Source organism: Carcharhinus amblyrhynchos, unplaced genomic scaffold (genome assembly GCF_965287045.1).
Source record: "Carcharhinus amblyrhynchos unplaced genomic scaffold, sCarAmb.v2.hapA scaffold_375, whole genome shotgun sequence".
NCBI lineage: Eukaryota > Metazoa > Chordata > Chondrichthyes > Carcharhiniformes > Carcharhinidae > Carcharhinus > Carcharhinus amblyrhynchos.
This window is the reverse complement of record NW_027650115.1, coordinates 29,154-51,252: the sequence shown is the minus strand read 5'-3', so window position 1 is coordinate 51,252 and position 22,099 is coordinate 29,154. Positions and strand designations below refer to the sequence as shown.

General features: G+C 49.3%; 1 protein-coding gene across 1 annotated transcript in view; it reads left to right on the top strand.

Moving 5' to 3' along the window:
* The window catches only part of LOC145339275 (properdin-like), a 41,461-nt gene extending 19,874 nt beyond the window's left edge, over positions 1 to 21,587 (top strand). Inside the window, exons 7-13 of the mRNA XM_080183688.1 lie at positions 1,577 to 1,774; positions 7,109 to 7,306; positions 11,011 to 11,208; positions 11,891 to 12,079; positions 13,637 to 13,751; positions 14,213 to 14,353; positions 21,392 to 21,587. Coding sequence (XP_080039814.1) covers positions 1,577 to 1,774; positions 7,109 to 7,306; positions 11,011 to 11,208; positions 11,891 to 12,079; positions 13,637 to 13,751; positions 14,213 to 14,348 — 1,034 coding nt within the window. The 3' untranslated portion in view covers positions 14,349 to 14,353; positions 21,392 to 21,587. The remainder of the gene's footprint in view (positions 1 to 1,576; positions 1,775 to 7,108; positions 7,307 to 11,010; positions 11,209 to 11,890; positions 12,080 to 13,636; positions 13,752 to 14,212; positions 14,354 to 21,391) is intronic.
* The last annotated feature ends 512 nt before the right edge of the window (positions 21,588 to 22,099 follow it).

Genomic DNA, 22,099 nt, shown 5'->3' with positions numbered 1-22,099 from the left:
TGCAGAAAAGATTTACCAGGATGCCACTGGGACTTGATGGATTGAGTTATAAGAAGAGGCTGGATAGATTGGGACTTTTTTCTCTGGAGTGTAGGAGGCTAAGGTATGATCTTACAGAGGTCTATAAAATAATGAGGGGCATAGATCAACTAGATAGTCAATATCTTTTCCCAAAGGTAGGGGAGTCTAAAACTAGAGGGCATAGGTTTAAGGTGAGAGGGGAGAGATACAGAAGTGTCCAGAGGGCAGTTTTTTTACACAGAGGGTGGTGAGTGTCTGGAACAAGCTGCCAGAGGTAGTTGTAGAGGTGATTACAATTTTGTCCTTTAAAAAGCATTTAGTTAGTTACATGGGTACAATGGGAATAAAAGGATAAGGGCCAAATGCAGGCAATTGTGATTAGCTTAGCGGTTTTTTAAAAAAAGGCAGCATGGACAAGTTGGGCCTGTTTCCATGCTGTAAATCTCTATGACTCCAGACCCACTAGTGTCTCCATCCCATCCCCCACCAGGAGATGTCCCTACCAGCAGGATTTGCAGCTGCCCCCCCAATGACGGGGAACATGTGCACTCATGCTGCTGGTGGGGACAGAGGCTATTGAGGAAACTCCCCTGGGTGCAAGGGGGGAGGGTTGCCACTTGGGTACTGCCACCCTGGCACCCTGACATTGCCCAAGGGGCACTCAGGCACAGTCCACCTGGTATGGGTCAATGCCAAGTAGGTGGGGCCAGAGTGGGGCATGGCATATGGGGAGGCGGGGCACACTGGAGGCTGAACCTATTGGGCAGGGTGATCAATGGTGATGGGGAACTGCTGCCACTCTGCAATGGGGGAGACAGTGAGGGGACGGTTGGGGCTGGCCATGGAGGTGGGGAAGTTCGGAATTGGGGCTGGCCATGGTGGGGGTGATCGGGGCTAACCCGGAGAGGGGTCCAGTTGGGCAGTGATCTGCTGATCCGCAGCTGAGAGGGAGAGGAGGATTGGGAAGGCCGACGATTCAGAGGGGGAGACCAGCGATTGGGAGGCTGGCATTGTGGGAGGGGTGGGCCAGTGCGTGTGTGCCGATCTCCGCACTGAGAGATCGGTGCATGTGGAATGGCACACTATGTGCTATACTGCCAGCCTGTCCAGTGAGATTACACCCCAGCCATCACTTTGCAGCATGAATTCACTCACTCAGGTAAGTTCAACCAAAAAAGGGGCAGGAAAATCTCCAGATTTCCTGCCTGTTAAGCACTTTGTTGTTTTCGGGAGAATCCCAAACTATGTTTTGTACAGATGCTGGGGTTTTGGTTCTGTGTAGGCGTTGGACGTTGGGTTTTGTGCAGGCGTTGGACGTTGGGTTCTGTGCAGGCGTTGGACGTTGGGTTCTGTGCAGGCGTTGGACGTTGGATTCTGTGCAGGCGTTGGACGTTGGGTTCTGTGCAGGCGTTGGGCTCTATGTCACTTTCAGAAGTTGGGCCCTGGGCTCAGTGTCTGGTATACTTGTTCTGTACAGATGTGGTGGAGATTTTGGCTGTAGATTCTGCTGTTCTCTATTCATCGAGTTGCTCTAACCTGCCCTTGTATTTGACAGCCGATGGATCCTGGTCACCCTGGGGAAATTGGGCTTCGTGTAGTCATACCTGTCGAGAGAAAGGAGCCGAATTGATTCCGGTCCGAAGGCGAACTCGAGTTTGCAAGAGTCTGGTGCCCTCTTTATATCCACTGTTTGAACCTTGCCCTGGAAATAATACAGAAACCAGTCCATGTGATTTTCTGCCTTTCTGTCCCAGTGAGTTGCAGCAAATTTATCGATTCATCCTGTGCACTGACATAGAAATGTAGAAACATAGAATACAGGTGCAGGCCATTCAGCCCTTCGAGGCTGCACTACCATTCAATATGATCATGGCTGACCATGCACTTCCAGTATCCCATTCCCTGCTTTCTCTCCATACCTCTTCACCCCTTTAGCCATCAGGGCCACGTCCAGCTTCCACTTGAACATGTCTAATGAACTGGACCTGTTAGCTTTCTGTGGTAGAGAATTCCACAGGTTCACAACTCTGAGAGAAGTTCTTCCTGATCTCAGTCCTGAATGGCTTACCCCTTTATTCTTAGACGATAATCCCTAGTTCTGGACTTCCCCAACATTGGGAACATTCTTCCTGCATCTAGCCTCTCTAGTTCCCTCAGGATTTTATATGTTTCTATGAGATCCCCTTTCATTCATCTAAATTGCAGTGAGTACAAGCCCAGTCTGTCTTCATATATCAGACCTGCCATTCCAGGGATCAGTCTGGTGAACCTTCGCTGGGCTCCCTCAATAGCAAGAATGCCCTTCCTCAGGCTAGGAGACCAAAACTGCACACAATACTCAAGGTGTGGCCCCACCAAGGCCCTGTATAACTGCAGCAAAACATCATTACTCCTATATTTAAATCCTCTTGCTACGAAGGCCAGCATGCCATTAACTTTCCTCACTGCCTGCTTTACCTGCAGGCCCACCTTCAGGGACAGTTCCACCAGGTTACATTGCATTTCCCCTTTTCCTAAAGTCCCACCATTTAGATAATAATCCCCCTTCCTGTTCTTGCCACTAAAGTTGATAATCTCACATTTACCCACATTGTATTGCATTTGCCAAGTATTTGTCCACTCAGCCAGCCTGTTTAAGTCACCCTGCAGCCTCTTAGCATCCTCCTCACAGCACACACTGCCACCCAGATTAATAAGAAGTCTCCAAACACCAGGTTAAGGTCCACAAGGTTTATTTGGTATCACGAGCTTTCGGAGCGCTGTTCCTTCATAAACATGTTGGACTTTAACCTGGTGTTGAGAGACTTGTTATTGTGCCCACCCCAGTCCAATGCCAGCATCTCCGTATCATGGTTATTAACCCAGCTTAGTGTTGTCTGCAAATTTGGAGATATTGCATTCAATTCCTTTGGCCAAATCATTAATGTATATTGTGAATAGCTGGGGTCCCAGCACTGAAACCTGTGGTACCTCATTAGTCACTGCCTGCTGCTCTGAAAAGGACCCATTTATTCCCACTCTCTGTTTCCTGTCTGCCAACCAGTTCGCTATCCACCTCAATACATTGACCCCAGTAGCATGAGCTTTAATTTTACTCACTAATCTCTTCTTGGAACCTTGTCAAAAGCCTTTTGAAAGTCCAGATATACAACATCCACTGGTTCACCCTTGTCCATTCTACTGGCCACATCCACAAAACATTCCAGATTTGTCAAGCATGATTCCCCTTTAGTGAATCCATTCTGACTTAGACTGATCCTGTCACCACTTTCCAAATGCTCAGTTATTACATCCTTAATAATTGACATCAGCATTTTCCCCACAAACTTATATCAAGCTAATTAGTCAATGCTTCCCTGTTTCCTCTTTGCCCCTTTTTTAAAAAAGTGAGGCTACATTAGCCACCCTCCAATCCACAGGAACTCTTCCAGAATCTACAGAATGCTAGCTAACCAATGCATCCACTATTTCTAGGGCCATTTCCTTGAGCATTCTGGGATGCAGAGCATCAGGCCCTGGGAACTTATCAGGTTTTAATCCTAACAATTTCTCCAGTACAATTTCCTGACTAATTTCTTTTAGTTCCTCCTTCAGACCCTCTGTCCCCTGTTATTTCTGGAAAATTATTTGTCTCCTTAGTAAAGACAGATTCAAAGTATTTATTCAGCTGGTCTGCCATCTCTTTGTTGCCCATTATGAATCCCTGATTCTAACATTTGTCTTCACCAGACTTTTTCTCTGCACTTATCTATCAAAGCTTTTCCAGTCAGTTTTTATGTTTACTGCAAGCTTACTCTTATATTCTGTTTCCCCCTTCTGAATTAAACCTTTTTGTCCTCCTCTGCTGGATTTTAAATTTCCTCCAGCCCTACGCTTTTTCTGGCCAATTTATATACCTCCTCTTTAGCTTTAACACAATCCCTGATTTTACTTGTTAGCCTTGGATGATCCACCTTTCCCATTTAAATGTTACGCCAGGTTCCCATCCCCCAGACATATTTGTTTAAACCCTCCCCAACAAACACTCACCCTACTGCCAGGTGCAGACCATTCAATTTATATTGGTCCCACCTGTCCCAAAACTGTTGCCAATATCCCAGGAATTTGTATCCCTCCTTGCGCTATCCCTCAAGCCATGTATTCGCCTTACCTATCCTAACATTCCTACTCTGGCTAGTATGTAGCAATGAGATTACTACTTTTGAGGTCCTACTTTTTAGTTTAACTCTTAAATCCCTAAGTTCAGCTTGTAGGACCTCATCCCTTTTTTTTATCGATATCTTTGGTGCACCACGACAGCTAGCTGTTCATCCTCCCCTTCCAGAATGCCCTGTAGCTGCTCCGTGACATCCTTGACCCTTACACCAAGGAGGCAACATACCATCCTGGCATCTTGTTTGCATCTGCTGAAACTCCTGTCTATTCCTCTCACAATTAAATCCCCTATTGCTATAATTCTGCCACTCTTTTTCCTGCCCTTCTGTGTAGCAGAGCCATCCACGGTGCCATGAACCTGGCTGTTGCCACCTTCCCCTGCTGAGCCATTTCCTCCAACAGTATGCAAAACGGTCCATCTGTTTTGGAGGGAGATGACCGCCGGGGACCCCTGCACTGCTTTCCTACTCTCCTTCTGTCTGGTGGTGACCCATTCCCTATTGTTATAAAGGGGAGGTTAATCCCCTCTCTGAGAGTTAACACCTAACCACTCAAAGAGGAATCCCTCACCCTGTAATCTGTTAAAGTGAGTGTGAGATATTGTACAACCCGCTAATCAGAATAACTTCCTGACACTCCCTCTGTAAAATCAACAAGTAAGACTTTATTTACCTAACTAGCAGTGAACAGCTTAGCTAAACTGTTAACAAACCCAATAAAACATCATTCTAATGGAATGCTGTTTAGATAATACACTTCCCACTCATTAACAAAAAGAATAGAATTTTTAGTCATTCTCTAAATTACAACCAGGTTTTATCTTCCAGGAAAATTCTGTGTTTGGTGATTTCTTCTAACTGGAATCTCTGTCTTCTTTTGCTATCTTCACTATTGAGATGAGACCTTGTAAGACATCAATGCGACCAGAAGACATTTTTGCAGTTTCTCATACAACTTGTAAATTGCTGACTCCATGGAACTGCAGTAATCCAAAGTCCTCTTTAGAATCTGAACCTTGAACTCTAAACTGAAATACATTTCAGTAAAATGACTGCTTGGGACTGTCTATTTAAGATGTAGAGAAATAAAAGTTAATAGAAATCTAATAAGACTATGGCAGTTGCCCTGTCTCTCTAAAGCTGTGAGCTGTGGCAGGGTGTTCTTCTCCTGTTTGTACCACTGTCCCCCCCCATCTCTTATATCCCCGATGACAGACTAACATCCCCACAATAGGATTGGTTACCAAAACAACAACTTTAAATCTAATAGGCTGCTGATAGCTAAGTGCCTAGTTTAAGCTGATTGATTGGCTAAAACTCAAAAACAGCCTGTTGTCTTGGTAACACTCCCGCTTGCTCTTTGATGCAATGTTTCAGTCTGTGTACTCTATATGAACCTACATCTCTTTGTTAAACTCTAAGTACAGAAAAAAGTACCACCCTTTTAACAGACAATTTCACAAGCATCAACTTAACGACACTTTCTCCCTCAGTAATCTTCATCTGCGATGTGACCAACTCACTGAACATGCTATCCCCGACTTCCTCAGCATCGGCTCCAAAGTGAATCCATCCACAGCTCCAGAGCCATCAGATGGCCCAACAAGAGTTGCAGCTGCACACACTTTTTGCATGTGAAGGAGCCAGGGCACCCTGAATTCCCACTTTGCACAAGAGGAGCTTGACATGGATCTGGGATCTTCTGCCATGATTTAACCTTTAATTTAACTGACAACAACAACTCAGTTAATGGTAGGGTGTTGGGGAGAGTTACAAAACAAAGAGACCGAGGGGTACAGGTTCATAACTCCTTCAAAGTGGGGTCACAGGTAGACAGAGTAGCGAAGAAGGCATTCGGCATGCTTGGTTTCATCGGTCAGAACATTGAATACAGGAATTGGGACGTCTTGTTGAAGTTGTACAAGACATTGGTAAGGCCACACTTGGAATACTGTGTACAGTTCTGGTCAACCTATGAGAGAAAGGATATTATTAAACTAGAAAGAGCGCGGAAAAGATATACTAGGATGCTACCGGGACTTGATGGATTGAGTTATAAGGAGAGGCTGAATAGACTGGGACTATTTTCTCTGGTGCATAAGAGGCCGAGGAGTGATCTTATAGACGTCTGTAAAGTAATGGAGGAGCATAGGTAGATTGTCAATATCTTTTCCCAAAGGTAGGGGACTCTAAAACTAGAGGGCATAGATTTAAGGTGAGAGGGGAGAGATACAGAAGGGTCCAGAGGGGCAATTTTTTCACACAGTGGGTGGTGAGTGTCTGGAACGAGCTGCCAGAGGTAGTAGTAGAGGCGGGTACAATTTTGTCTTTTAAAAAGCATCTACCTGGGTAAGATGGATATAGAGGGATATGGGCCCAATGCGGGCAATTGGGATTAGCTTTGGGGCCTTAAAAAAATGGGTGGCATTGACAAGTTGGGCCGAAAGGCCTGTTTCCATGCTGTAAACCTCTATGACTGTATGACTCTACAATGCCAATAGAAGAAAAGAAAAGCTGCTTACCAGTCACCAGCCAATCACTTACCTGCTGATGTGACACCACGATTTCATTTTTCTCCATCTGTCCGTCCATCCGTCCGTCCACCTGGCCTGAAGTGTCACAGTGCACTACAACCTGTGGGAGAGTTCATCAGGAGAGGCGATGTGACCAACTAGCTCCCAAGCTCGGTGGCACTGATTGTCTTGGGATTTCGGTCAAGGATGTCCCCTGCAACACCAAGATTCCTTGTCCAGCTGGGGAAGACAATGTTGCTCTGTCCATGCAGATGTTGGAGATTGGGTTTTGTACAGATGTTTATCTCTGTGTCGCATCCAGGTTTTGAGCCCTGAGCTCATTGTTTCTGTAGAGTTTCACTGCAGATTCTGCTGTTGCCTATTCATTGAGTTGCTCTAATCTGCCCTTGTATTTTACAGTCCCTGTAGCCTGGTCATCCTGGGGAAATTGGGCCTCGTGTAGTCATAGCTGCCGCGAGGAAAGCCCCGAATTGATTCCGGTCCGAAGGCGAACTCGAGTTTGCAGGAATCTGGAGCTCTCTTCCCATCCACCGGTTGAATCTTGCCCTGGAAGTGATACAGAAATTAGTCCATGTGATTTCCTACCCGTCTGTCCCAGTGAGTTCCAGCAACTTTACTGATTAATCATGGGAACTGTCCCAGGGCGCAGGGACACCAGGGGGAAGGGCCCCGCGGCGCAGGGACACCAGGGGGAATGGCCCTGTGGCGCAGAGACACCAGGGGGAAGGGCCCTGCGGCACAGGGACACCAGGGGGAAGGGCCCTGCGGCACAGGGACACCAGGGGGAAGGGCCCTGCGGCACAGGGACACCAGGGGGAAGGGCCCTGCGGCACAGGGACACCAGGGGGAAGGGCCCTGCGGCACAGGGACACCAGGGGGAAGGGCCCTGCGGCACAGGGACACCAGGGGGAAGGGCCCTGCGGCACAGGGACACCAGGGGGAAGGGCCCCGCGGCACAGGGACACCAGGGGTAGTAGTGAGTGTGTCTGTCTCTCCCTGGTTTGGGGAAATTCTGTTTAGTTGAAGGTCTTCCTGGAGGAGAAGACCTGCTGTTGGTGGCTTGCCTAGGGTCCCTGGTATTTTGGGAAGTTGTTCTGACTTCAACCTATTCTGAATCTATCCAGAGACCTGCATTCTTCATCCAAAGGAGCCAAGTCCAGTGTCACGTGAACACTAGTCTTTGCTGTGTTAAACTTGGGAAAAGGGTTTTTTATTTATGGCATTGGTTTGATCGGATCACATCAGACATATTTATTAAGGGTTTTACGTTATTTTGGTTGTTCTGTTTCTTGTTTTGATTGATAAAAGTTCTTGCTAATTTTCTCACTATACGTATTGACGATATTCTTAAAAAAAGTTTGTTTGATAAAAGCTCCCCAGTGGGTCACTTGAATCATACCTGAAGTGAAACATCTTTTGCTTATCCCAGCCAAATTCAAGATCCAGGTGGGCATCATAAAACACTTCGGAGTTTCTGACTTGAACCGTAACACTGCTCTGGCCAAGACCCCAATAAAGTATAAAGAATTGTGAACGTAGCCCTATCCATCACTCAAACCAGCCTCCCATCCATTGGCTCTGTCTACATTTCCCACTGCCTTGGAAAAGCAGCCAGCTTTTCCCCACACCCTGGACATTCTCTCTTCCACCTTCTTCCATCGGGAAAAAGCATGCCTCTGTCTACATCAATGAGATGAAGTAGAAACAGTCGAGAGCTTCAGGGTTTTAGGTGTCCAGATCACCAACAACCTGTCCTGGTTCCTCCCCCCATGCCGACACTATAGTTAAGAAAGTCTGCCAACGCTGTACTTTCTCAGAAAACTAAGGAAATTTGGCATGTCCGCTATGACTCTCACCAACTTCTACCGATGCACCATAGAAAGCATTCTTTTTGGTTATATCACAGCTTGGTACGGCTTCTGCCCTACCCAAGACCGCAAGAAACTATAAAAGGTTGTGAATGGAACCCGGTCCATCACACAAACCAGCCTCCCATCCATTGACTCCGTCTACACTTCCCTCTGCCTCGGCAAAGCAGCCAGCATAATTAAGGACCACACGCACCCCGGACATTCTCTCTTCCATCGGGAAAAAGATATAAAAGTCTGAGGTCACATATGAACTAACTCAAGAACGGCTTCTTCCCTGCTGCTGTCAGACTTTTGAATGGACTTATCTTGCATTAAGTTGATCTTTCTCTAAACCCTAGCTATGACTGCAACACTACATTTTGCACTCTTCTCTATGAAAGGTATGCTTTGTCTGTATAGCATATGGGAAACAATACTTTTCACTGTATGCTAATACATGTGACAATAATAAATCAAATGAAATAAGTCTCCAGGAACCGATGGCCTGCATTGTGGGGTATTAAAGGAGGTGGCAGCAGAGATAGTGGATGCATTGGTTGTGATATTTCACAATTACTTGGATTCTGGTGAGGTCTGGGTGGATTCGAAACACGCTAATGCGATGCTCCTATTCAAAAAAGGAGAGAGGCAAAAAGTGGGAAACTATTGGCCAGTTAGCTTGACCTCTGTGGTGGGGAAGTTGCTGGAATCAGTCAGTACGGAGGAGATGACTGAGCATTCGGAAAAACAAAGCTCAAAACTGGGTGCCTTTGTTCATATATTAGAGAAAGTCAGTGTGCAGGTGCGGCATGTAACCATAAAGGCCAACGGGATGTTGCAAAGAGACTGGAATATAAAAATAGAGAAGTGTTGTTGCAATTGTATAGGGTGTCAGTAAGACCACATATGGAGTATTGTGGCCGGGTTTGGTTTCCTTATTTGAGGAAGGGTGTGGTGACATTGGAGGCAGTTCAGAGGGAGGTTCACCAGATTGATTCTGGCGATGAAAGGGTTGATGTTAAGGGACCTCGGGGTCCTTGTGCATGAGTCGCAAAAACCCAGCTTGCAGGTGCAGCAGGTGGTCAGGAAGGCGAATGGGATGCTGGCCTTCATCGCGAGGGGGATTGAATATAAAAGTAGGGAGGTCTTGCTGCGGCTGTATAGGGCATTGGTGAGGCCGCAGCTGGAGTACTGTGTGAAGTTTTGGTCGCCGTACTTACGCAAGGATATTTTGGCCTTGGAGGGAGTGCAGAGGAGGTTTACTAGGCTGATGCCGGAGTTGAGGGGGTTGAGCTATGAGGAGAGGCTGAATAAATTAGGCTTGTACTCGTTAGAGTTTAGAAGAATGAGGGGAGATCTCATTGAGATGTATAAGATGATGAATGGGATGGAAAGGATAGAGGTGGAGAGACTCTTCCCGCTCAGAAAGGAGAGTAGGACTAGGGGGCACAGCCTCAAGATAAAGGGGGGGCGGTTTAGAACGGAGTTGAGGAGGAACTTCTTCACTCAAAGGGTGGTGAATCTCTGGAATTCTCTGCCCGTTGAAGTGGTGGAGGCTACCTCGCTAAATATTTTTAAGACGCGGGTTGATGGGTTTTTGATGAGAGAGGGGATTAAGGGTTATGGGGAGAGGGCGGGAATGTGGAACTGAGCCACGACAGATCAGCCATGATCTTATTGAATGGCGGGGCAGGCTCGAGGGGCTAGTTGGCCGACTCCTGCTCCTATTTCTTATGTTCTTATGTGTGAGGAGAGATTAAATAGTTTGGGGCTTGTAATCGCTGGAGTTTAGAAGGGTGAGAGGGGATCTGATCGGGGGATATAAAATACTAAAAGGGATTGATAAAGCAAATGTAGACCAAATGTTTCCTTTGTGGGGCAATCTCGAACAAGAGGTCACAGGTTGAGAGACGGTAGATTTAAAATTGAGATGAGGAGGAACTACTACTCGCTGAGGGTGGTGAATTTGTGGAACTCGCTGCCCCATAGCGCAGTGGAGTCGGAATCATTGAATGGTTTTGAGAAGGAAATAGATATATTTCTGTTTTTTAAAAAAAAAGGGAATGAGGGATATGGGGAACAGGGAGGAGGTGGATTTATGACCAGGGAGAGGTCAGCCATGATCTGTTTGAATGGCAGAGCGAGCTCGAAGGGTTGAATTTGCTGGCTTCAGCTCTTAATTCCTTTGTTCCTATTGTGTTCTGCTGAATATTGGGTTTTGTATAAATGTTGGAGTTTGGGTTTTGTACAGATATTGAGCTCTGTTTTTGTACAGATGTTGGGCTCAGTGTTTTGTACAAATATTGGAGATTGTGTTTGGTACAGTTGTTGGGCTCTGTGTCACATCCAGATGTTGAGCCCTGGGTTCAGTGTTTCTGTACAGGTGTTGTTTGGCTGTAGATTCTATTGTCTGTCCATTGAGTTGCTCTAACCAGCCCTTGTATTTGACAGCTGATGGATCCTGGTCACCGTGGGGACACTGGACCTCGTGTGGTCAAACCTGTCGAGAGAGAGAACCTGAATTGATTCCAGTCCGAAGGCGAACTCGACTTTGCAACAACCCAGCACCTTCTGTGCATCCACCTGGTGAACCTTGCCCTGGACGCGACACAGAAACCAGTCCATGTGACTTCCTACCATTCTGTTCCAGTGAGTTCCAGCAGATTTACTGATTAAACCTGAAAATTCTACCCATGATGCAGGGACACGAGGGGAAAAGCCTCATACAGCAACACTGGGAGGAAGGGTCCCAAGGTGCAGAGACACCAGGGGAGGGCCCCGCGGCTCAGGGACACCAGGGGAAGGAGCCCCCGTGACGCAGGGACACCGGCGGGGGGGGGGGGGGGGGGGGGCGCGGGGGAAGGAGCCCCCGCAGCGCAGGGACACTGGGGGGAAGGGGCCCTGCGGTGCAGGCACACCGGGGGGAAGGGGCCCTGCGGCGCAGGCACACTGGGGGGAAGGGGCCCCGCAGCACAGGGACACCGGGGGAAGGGGCCCCTGCGGTGCAGGGACACCGGGGGGAAGGAGCCCCGCGGTTCAGGGACACCGGGAGAAGGAGCCCCCGCGGCTCAGGGACACCAGGGGAAGGAGCCCCCGCGGCTCAGGGACACCAGGGGAAGGAGCCCCGCGGCTCAGGGACACCAGGGGAAGGAGCCCGTAGCACATGTGATGATTTGTTCTCTGTCAATGAATGATTTGTGTCCAGGTTGCTCTCACTGTTTGTCTAGTTGCAGATGCACTGCTGGATGGCTAAGCGCGTGTGCTGGATTGCTGCATGTTGACTCCATTTGCTGCAATTGACTGTCTTTGTTCAATTCATGTTCCTGGCCAGTTGATGGATCGTGGACGGCTTGGTCTGTGTGGACGGAATGTGGACGTTCAGACAGGAATATCTCATGTCAGCCAGTTGTGGGACAGCAGAGGAGAACACGAAGATGCGTGGGTCGCCAACCTGCTGGAAAACCATGCCCAGGATCGATTGTGGATGTTCGCTCCTGTTATAACAATGACAACTGTTGGTGTGAGTATGGGTGTTAGCCTAAAAAAATTCATCAGTAAAGGGATTGGCTCCTTGTGTGTGGCATCAAGGAGCTCTAGCGAAACTGGGGTCAATGGGAATCAGGGCAATCTCTCCCCCGTTTGGAGTCATACCTGGTGCATAGGAAGATGTTGTGGTTGTGGAGGGTCAGTCACCTCAGCTCCAGGACATCACTGCAGGAGTCCCTCAGGGTTAGTGTCCGAGGTGCTTCATCATGGCCTTCCCTCCATCATAAGTTCAGAAGTGGGGATGTTCACTGATGATTGCACAACGTTCAGCACCATTCACCACTCCTCAGATACTGAAGCAGCCCGTGTCCAAACGCAGCAAGATCTGGACAATATCCAGGCTCGGGCTGACAAGTGGCAGTAACATTCAGCCCACACAGTGCCAGGCAATGACCATCTCCAATAAGGGAGAGTCCAACCACTGCCCCATAATATTCAATGGTGTTCCCATGGCTGAGTTCCTTCCCTCCCTATCAACATTACCATTGACCAGAAACTGAACTGAAGTCATCACATAAACACAGTGGCTACAGGAACAGGTCAGAGGCTGGGAATCCTGCGGAGAGTAACTCATCTCCTGACTTCCCAAAGCCTGTCCATCATCTACAAAGACACAAGTCAGGAGTGTGATGGAATACTCCCCATTTACCTGGATGAGTGCAGCTCCGACAACACCTAAGAATCTCGACACCATCCAGGACAAAGCAGCCCTGCTCGATTGGCACCACATCCACAAACATTCAATTCCTCCGTCACCGACGCTCAGTAGCAGCAGTGTGTACTATCTACAAGATGCAGTGCAGCAATTCACTAAAGATCCTTAGACAGCACCTTCCAAACCCACGACCACTTCCATCTAGAAGGACAAGGGTAGCAGACACCTGGAAAACACCACCACTTGCAAGTTCCCCTCTAAGGCACTCACCATCCTGACTGGGAAATATATCACTGTTCCTTCGCAGTCGCGGGGTCAAAATCCTGGAATTCCCTGCCTAATGGCATTGTGGCTCAACCCACAGCACGTGGACTGCAGTGATTCAAAAAGGCAGCTCACCACCATCTTCTCAAGGGACACCTAGAGATGGGCAATAAATACTGGTATAGCAGCGATGCCCCACGTCCCATCAATGTGTATCTCTGGGTGGGTGGGTGGCTGGGTGTATCTGTGCGTGAGTCCAAGTGTGTGTGTGTCTGTGTGTCCAGAGTGTGTGTGTGCATTGGTGTGTGGGTGTGCGAGTGTGTGTGTGTGTGTATATCTGTGTGTGTGTCTGCCTCTGTGTACATCTGTCTGAGTGAATGTTTGCGTGCACTGGTGTGTATGCGTGCGAGTGTGAATCTGTGTATGTGTGTGTCTGTCTGCTTGTGAGTGTGCGTTGGTGTGTATTTGTGTGTGATGGGAGTGGATTGTGATTTGGGGACAGGCCTGTGTGCCTTGTGTCTGTCCCTGGCTGTGTCAGTGAGGTTGTGCTTGGATTGGGAATGGACAAAGTGACGATGATTAACCCCTAGCAAATCCTCCTGTTAATCACAGATGGGAAAGGGATTTGGTCGGACTGGACTTCCTGGAGTTTGTGTCACCCTCCCTGTGGAGCCGGGAGCATTCGAAAGCGGACTCGAACCTGTGAACCGATCTTCCCTGATTACCCGTGAGGCTCGAGCGCTCAATCTCTATAACAGCGCTGTGACCAAGATTAATACGGCACCATGGGGAAGATTCTGTCATTACCCTGGAGCTCTCAGGACACAGGGCGCGGGAGCACCAGGGGCAGGGCCCCAGGGCGCGGGGGCACCAGGGGCAGGGCCCCAGGGCGCGGGGACACCAGGGGCAGGGCCCCAGGGTGTGGGGGCACCAGGGGCAGGGCCCCAGGGTGTGGGGGCACCAGGGGTGGGACTCCAGGGCGCGGGGGGCACCAGGGGCAGGGCCCCAGGGCGCAGGGGGCACCAGGGGCAGGGCCCCAGGGTGTGGGGGCACCAGGGGTGGGACTCCAGGGTGCAGGGGGCACCAGGGGATTTTGGGGCGCTGTACGACAGAGTGCGGGAGACAGTATTCTGGGATCTGGTTGATATGAATTGTTCTCCATGAATTACTGGATTCACTGTGTTGTAGAAAGGAGACAGGAGTGCAGAAAAAAGTCCCAATATTTTTCTGGGGGAATCCTATCTTCGACTGTGAGGAGCTCCATGGAGAGCGGAAGGTACTTGAGGACACATTGCCATGTCTTAATGTTCCAGACTGCGATTGACAGAGGTGAGAGAATTCATCACATCACCAAATAACCCCATTCTCCGACACACAGCACACACATTGACTCTCATTGGGGATACGGGTTCCACACACATTGATTCTCACTGGGGTATGGATCCCACACACACTGACTGTCACTGGGGTGCAGGTCCCACACACACTGACTCTCACTTGGTTACGGGCCCCACACACACTGACTGTCACGGGGATACGGGTTCCACGCACAGTGGCTGTCACTGGGCTACGGGTCCCACACACACTGACTCTCACTGGGGTACGGGCCCCACACACACTGACTCTCACTGGGTTACGGGGGGTCCCCCACATACAGATTCTCACTGGGATATGGATCCCAATAAGAAGTCTGGCAACACCAGGTTTAAGTCCAACCAAATTATTTGATAGTAAACTCACAAGCTTTCGGGGTTTGCCCTTCATCAGGTCCCACACTCACTGACTCTCACTGGGGTGCAGGTCCCACATACACTACTCTCACTGGAGTACGGGTTCATAAGAACATAAGAACATAAGAAATAGGAGCAGGAGTAGGCCATCCAGCCCTTCGAGCCTGCCCCGCCATTCAATAAGATCATGGCTGATCTGTCGCTGCTCAGTTCCACTTTCCCGCTTTCTCCCCATAACCCTTAATCCCCTCTCTTATCAAAAACCCATCAACCCGCGTCTTAAATATATTTAGCGAGGCAGCCTCCACTACTTCAATGGGCAGAGAATTCCAGAGATTCACCACCCTTTGAGTGAAGAAGTTCCTCCTCAACTCCGTTCTAAACCGCCCCCCTTTTATCTTGAGGCTGTGCCCCCTAGTCCTACTGTCTTTTTTGAGCGGGAAGAGTCTCTCCACCTCTATCCTATCCATCCCATTCATCATCTTATACGTCTCAATGAGATCTCCCCTCATTCTTCTAAACTCTAACGAGTACAAGCCCAGTTTATTCAGCCTCTCCTCATAGCTCAACCCCCTCAACTCCGGTATCAGCCTAGTAAACCTCCTCTGCACTCCCTCCAAGGCCAAAATATCTTTGCGCAGGTGCGGTGCCCAAAACTGCACACAGTACTCCAGCTGCGGCCTCACCAATGCCCTATACAGCTGCAGCAAGACCTCCCTACTTTTATATTCAATCCCCCTCGCTATGAAGGCCAGCATCCCATTCGCCTTCCTGACCACCTGCTGCACCTGCAAGCTGGGTTTTTGCGACTCATGCACAAGGACCCCGAGGTCCTTCTGCACTGTCGCCTGCTGCAGTTTTTCGCCCTGTAAGTAATAGTCCTTCCTACCATTCTTCCTACCAAAGTGGACCACCTCACACTTGCCAACACTAAATTCCATTTGCCATTTCCTGGCCCATTCGCCCAGCCTATCTAGATCCTTCTGCAGACTCTCCACACCCTCCGCACAATTTGCCGTTCCCCCTATCTTGGTGTCATCAGCAAATTTTGACACCCTACACTCGGTTCCCTCCTCCAGATCATCTATATAAATGGTAAAAAGCTGAGGCCCCAGCACCAACCCCTGGGGCACTCCACTAGTCACCATCCGCCAATCTGAATAGCACCCGTTGACCCCCACTCTCTGCCTCCTATTTGACAACCAGTCCTCTATCCACGCTAACACCCTACCCCCAACTCCATGTCCCTCGACCTTCTGCAATAACCTCTTGTGAGCAACTTTGTCAAACGCCTTCTGAAAATCTAGAAAGACCACATCCACCGGCTGTCCTCTATCCACCGCCCTAGACACATCCCCATAGAACTCCAGTCAATTTGTCAGACACGACTTCCCTTTAATGAAACCGTGCTGCGTCTGCTATATCAAGCAATTCCCTTCAAGATGCCTCGCAATTTCCTCCTTAATGACAGATTCTAACATTTTACCCACCACAGACGTTAAACTAACCGGCCTATAATTCCCCGCCTTTTGCCTGGCACCCTTCTTAAACAACGGCGTAACATTAGCCGTTTTCCAATCATCCGGCACTTCCCCGGAATCCAGCGACGTCTGGAAAATAACCACCAAGGCATCCACTATCACCTCCGCCATTTCTTTCAGAACCCTCGGATGCATTCCATCCGGTCCTGGGGACTTGTCCACAATCAGCCCCTCCAGTCTGTCGAGCACCGCCTCTCTAGTAACAGTAATGTCATTAAGACCCTCCAGTCCTACCACCTTTCCATCGCTAACACCCGGCAAATTATTCACGTCCTCCTCCGTGAAGACAGAAACAAAAAAGTTATTCAATACCTTAGCCATATCCTCATCCCCTACCACTAGGTCCCCTTTCTCATCCTCTAAAGGACCAACATTCACCCTAGCCAGCCTCTTCCTTTTTATATATTTATAAAAACTCTTGCTATCCTTTTTTATATTAAGCGCTAGCCCAGCTTCATAGTTTCTCCTACCCTTCTTTATCACACACACTGACTCTCACTGGAGTACGGATTCCACACACACTGACTCTCACTGGAGTATGGGTTCCACACACACTGACTCTCACTGGAGTACGGGTCCCACACACACTGACTCTCACTGGGGTACGGGTCCCACACACACTGACTCTCACTGGGGTACGGGTCCCACACACACTGACTCTCACTGGTGTACGGGTCCCACACACACTGACTCTCACTGGGGTACGGGTTCCACACACACTGACTCTCACTGGGGTACGAGTCCCACACACACTGACTCTCACTGGGGTACGGGTCAAAGAACAAAAGAACAAAGAACAACACAGCACGGGAAACAGGCCCTTCGGCCCAACAAGCCTGTGCTGCCATCTTAACAATGTATTTTTCCTACACCTCCCTTGACCTGTGTCTATGCTTATGGTACCCCCATTGGAAACCAGATTCAGGGGAAAATAATTTAGGGACAATTTGTTACACCAATCAGCCTAAGAGCACATCTTTGGGGTGTGGGAGGAAACCAGAGCACCCGGAGGAAATCCACGCAACCACAGGGAGAATGCGCAAACTCCCACAGACACTGGCCCAAATCCATGTATCTGCACAGCTAACAGCGATAGTTAGTGAGCTGTTGTGGTGCCCATCTGCTGGTCCAGTTTTAAGCATACACAAACAGCGCGAAGTACTAGGCCACTCTCGAAACATCCAAGAGCAGCCCACGCATGACCCACTGTGTGCATGCCCCTCGTTCGACAACAAGGTGGACTGATGCACCTGCACAGTAAAAGAGACAAAACATCAACACATGCAGCATTAGATTTCCAGGAACGTCCCGAGGCTCTGACCCTTATTTAAAACCCTTATTTAACCCTCCATCCCTGTTTCGCTCATGTGCCTATCTAAGTAAACCTTAAACAAGCCCAGCGTGCCTGCCTCCACCACCTTACTTGGTAGTGCATTCCATACCCCCACGACCCTCTGTGTGAAAAACCTCCCTCTAGCATCCAAATTATACTTCTCCTCCCTCACCCTAAGCTCGTGGCCCCTGGTGATATTTGTCTCCAATCTAGGAAAAAGCCTGCCACTGTTTACTCTATCTATTCCCTTCATTATTTTATACACCTCTATCAGATCCCCCCTTAATCTCTGTCTTTCTAAGGAAAAGAGCCCCAGTTTACCCAATCTTTCCTCATAACCCAGTCCTTCCATACCAGGCAGCATCCTGGTAAACCTCCTCTGCACTCTCTCCAGGGTCTCCACGTCCTTCCAGTAGTAAGGTGACCAGAACTGGATGCAGTACTCCAAATGCGGTCTAACCAATGTTCTGTACAACTGTAGCATTAGACACCAGCTCTTATACTCTATACCCCTTCCTATAAAGGCTAGCATAAGCTTTCTTCTCAACCTTCTCCACCTGAGTTGCCACCTTCAGAGACTTGTGCACTTGCACTCCCAGGTCTCTCTGCATTTCTATACTCTTAATAGATCTACCCTTTATCATGTGACTCCTCCCTACATTATTCCTTCCAAAATGCATCACCTCGCATTTGTCAGGATTAAATTCCATCTGCCATTTATCTGCCCAATATACCAGCCTATCTATATCCTGCTGTGTCACCTGACACTCCTCCTCATTATCCGCCAATCCTGCCATCTTTGTGTCATCTGCAAACTTGCTGATCACACCACGTATGCCCTCTTCCAAGTCATTTATATATATTACGAATAGAAGAGGTCCCAGTACTGAGCCCTGTGGCACACCACTGGTGACAGACCTCCAGCTAGAAAAGGACCCTTCCACTACTACTCTCTGTCTCCTGTTGCCTAGCCAGTTTTCAATCCATCTAGATACCTGTCCCTGTATCCCATGAACCTTAACTTTTTCTACTAGCCTACTGTAAGGGACTTTGTCAAACGCTTTACTGAAATCCATATAGACGACGTCAATGGCTCGTCCTTCGTCAACCGTTTTTGTCACCTCCTCAAAAAATTCTACCAGATTCGTAAGGCCCCTGAACAAAGCCATGCTGCGTATCCCTAATTAGATCGCAACGCTCCAAATGCATATACATCCTATCCCTAAGAATATTTTCCAACAACTTTCCTACCACTGACGTCAAACTCACTGGCCTATAATTACCAGGGTTATTCCTACTGCCCTTTTTAAACAGCAGTACCACATTAGCTATCCTCCAGTCCTCTGGGACCTCACCTGTGTCCAAAGAAGAGACAAAGATTTGCGTCAGAGGCCCAGCAATTTCATCTCTCACCTCCCTAAGTTGCCTGGGATAAATGCCATCAGGCCCCGGAGCTTCATCAGTTTTTATGCTGCCTAAAAACCCTAATACTTCCTCCCTTGTAATGGATGTTTCCTTCAACGGTCTACAGCTCCCTCCAAGACATTATAAGACACCAAGCCCCTCTCCTTCATGAATACTGACGCAAAGTATTCATTCAGGATCTCCCTCATTCCCTCAGACTCTATGCACAGTTCCCCTCCTTTGTCCCTAAGAGGACCGATTTTCCCTCTAACCACCCTTTTGTTCCTAATATAAGAGTAAAATGCCTTGGATTTTCCTTAATCCTATCAGCCAAAGCAATTTCATGCCCCCTTTTCTCTCTTCTAACTCCCCTTTTGAGCTCCCTCCTGCTCTCTCTATATTCCTCCAGTGCTCTCTCCATTCCCAGTTGCTTAGACCTAACATATGACTCTTTCTTCTTCCTGACCAAGTCCTCAATATCCCCTATAATCTACGGCTCTCTAATCCTGCCTTTCCCATCCTTCCTCTTTACCGGCACATGTCTTTCCTGCAACCTTTTCAGTTTTCCCTTGAAAGCCTCCCACTTGCCAACTGTGGACTTACCTGCTAACAACCTCTCCCAATCAGTGTCCATCAGCTCCTTCCTAATCCGGCTATAGCTCGCCTTCCCCCAGTTCAGCACCCTCCCCTTCGGACAGTACTCATCCTTTTCCATTTTTATCCTAAAGTAGACAGACTTGCGGTCACTGTTAGCCACATGTTCGCCGACTGCAACCTCAACCACCTGACCCGGCTCATTACCCAAAACTAAATCCAGTAGAGCCCCCTCCCTAGACGGGCTAGTTACGTACTGCTCCAAGGACCCTTCCATCACACATTTTACAAATTCCTCCCCATCCGAACCCCCAGCTCTAGGAAGATCCACTCCAGGAAGATTAAAGTCACCCTCTACAACAACCCTATTCTTTCTGCACCTATCTAAAATGTCTTTACATATGCCTTCTTCCACTGCCCTTGGGCTGTTGGGTGGCCTACAGTACACCCTTAGCATAGTAATAGCTCCCTTCCTATTCCTCAACTCCACCCACAGCGACTCAATCCCTAACTCCTCCATATTATCCTCCCTCTGCACTGCTGTGATATGCTCCTTAACAACGTCACCCCACCACCTCTCTTCAACCCTCCTCTGTCACACCTAAAACACTTATACCCAGGAATATTTAGCTGCCAGTCCTGCCCTTCCTTTAACCATGTCTCTGACACTGCAACCACATCTAAATTCCTCACGAACATCAAGGCCCTAAGCTCATCCATTTTACCCGTTACACTCCTCTCATTAAAACAGATGCAATCCAAACCTCCAGGCCCACTTGGATCCTCCTTCCCCCGGATAATTTTCCTTTCAACCAAACCTACCCTGTCACCCAACTCGCTCCCGATCCCAGTGCCTAATGAGCTATCAGTCTCATCCCCACCCCCCCTCCATATTAGTTTAAACCCTGCCGAAACACTCCAGCAAATCTCCCAGCTAAGATATTTGTCCCCCTCCCATTCAAATGTTCCCCATCCCTCCTGTACAGGTGCCCTTCTCTCACAAATACTTCCCAGTGATCGACAATAGTGAAGCCTTCTACCTTGCATCAATCCCTCAGTCACACATTCAGCTGCACACACTGACTCTCACTGGGGTACGGGTCCCGCACACACTGACTCTCACTGGGATACGGGTCCCGCACACACTGACTCTCACTGGGGTACGGGTCCCACACACACTGACTCTCACTGGGGTACGGGTCCCGCACACACTGACTCTCACTGGGGTACGGGTCCCACACACACTGACTCTCACTGGGGTACGGGTCCCGCACACACTGACTCTCACTGGGGTACGGGTCCCACACACACTGACTCTCACTGGGATACGGGTCCCGCACACAGACTCTCACTGGGGTACGGGTCCCACACACACTGACTCTCACTGGGGTACGGGTCCCGCACACACTGACTCTCACTGGGGTACGGGTCCCACACACACTGACTCTCACTGGGGTACGGGTCCCGCACACACTGACTCTCACTGGGGTACGGGTCCCACACACACTGACTCTCACTGGGATACGGGTCCCGCACACAGACTCTCACTGGGGTACGGGTCCCGCACACACTGACTCTCACTGGGGTACGGGTCCCACACACACTGACTCTCACTGGGATACGGGTCCCGCACACAGACTCTCACTGGGGTACGGGTCCCGCACACACTGACTCTCACTTGGTCCCACACACACCAGAGGTTTATCTACGTTGATTCCGAGGGCTTGCATTGGTTTGTTATTAATGAAGATTTTTTTATTCACAGGACAATGCTCTGAATGAAAATGAGATTTTGTATCTTGTTGATGCATCTATCAGGATCGATGGATTTACATTTTGATTGGTCACTGCAATCTTCAATCTTAATATGTCCCAACTCATCAGAGTCTGGCTCTGTCTCTCTGCCTGTGTCTCTCTTTGTCTCTCACTCTCTATCTCTCTCTTTCTCTCTGTAACTCATTGTGGATTGATATTAACTCAATAAAACAACTAACTGCAACCTGAATCTCTGTGAAATCTTTGGTTCATTTTTTGTTCCAGTAACAGACGCATTGCCCGTCTCCCTCAGCTGTCTGCTCACCTTTACTATCAATCCCCAAATACCCTCCATACACCGTCATGCCGCGGGGCCCTTCCCCTGGTGTCCCTGCGCCGTGGGGCCCTTCCCCTGGTGTCCCTGCGCCGCGGGGCCCTTCCCCTGGTGTCCCTGCGCCGCGGGGCCCTTCCCCTGGTGTCCCTGCGCCGCGGGGCCCTTCCCCTGGTGTCCCTGCGCCGCGGGGCCCTTCCCCTGGTGTCCCTGCGCCGCGGGGCCCTTCCCCTGGTGTCCCTGCGCCGCGGGGCCCTTCCCCTGGTGTCCCTGCGCCGCGGGGCCCTTCCCCTGGTGTCCCTGCGCCGCGGGGCCCTTCCCCTGGTGTCCCTGCGCCGCGGGGCCCTTCCCCTGGTGTCCCTGCGCCGCGGGGCCCTTCCCCTGGTG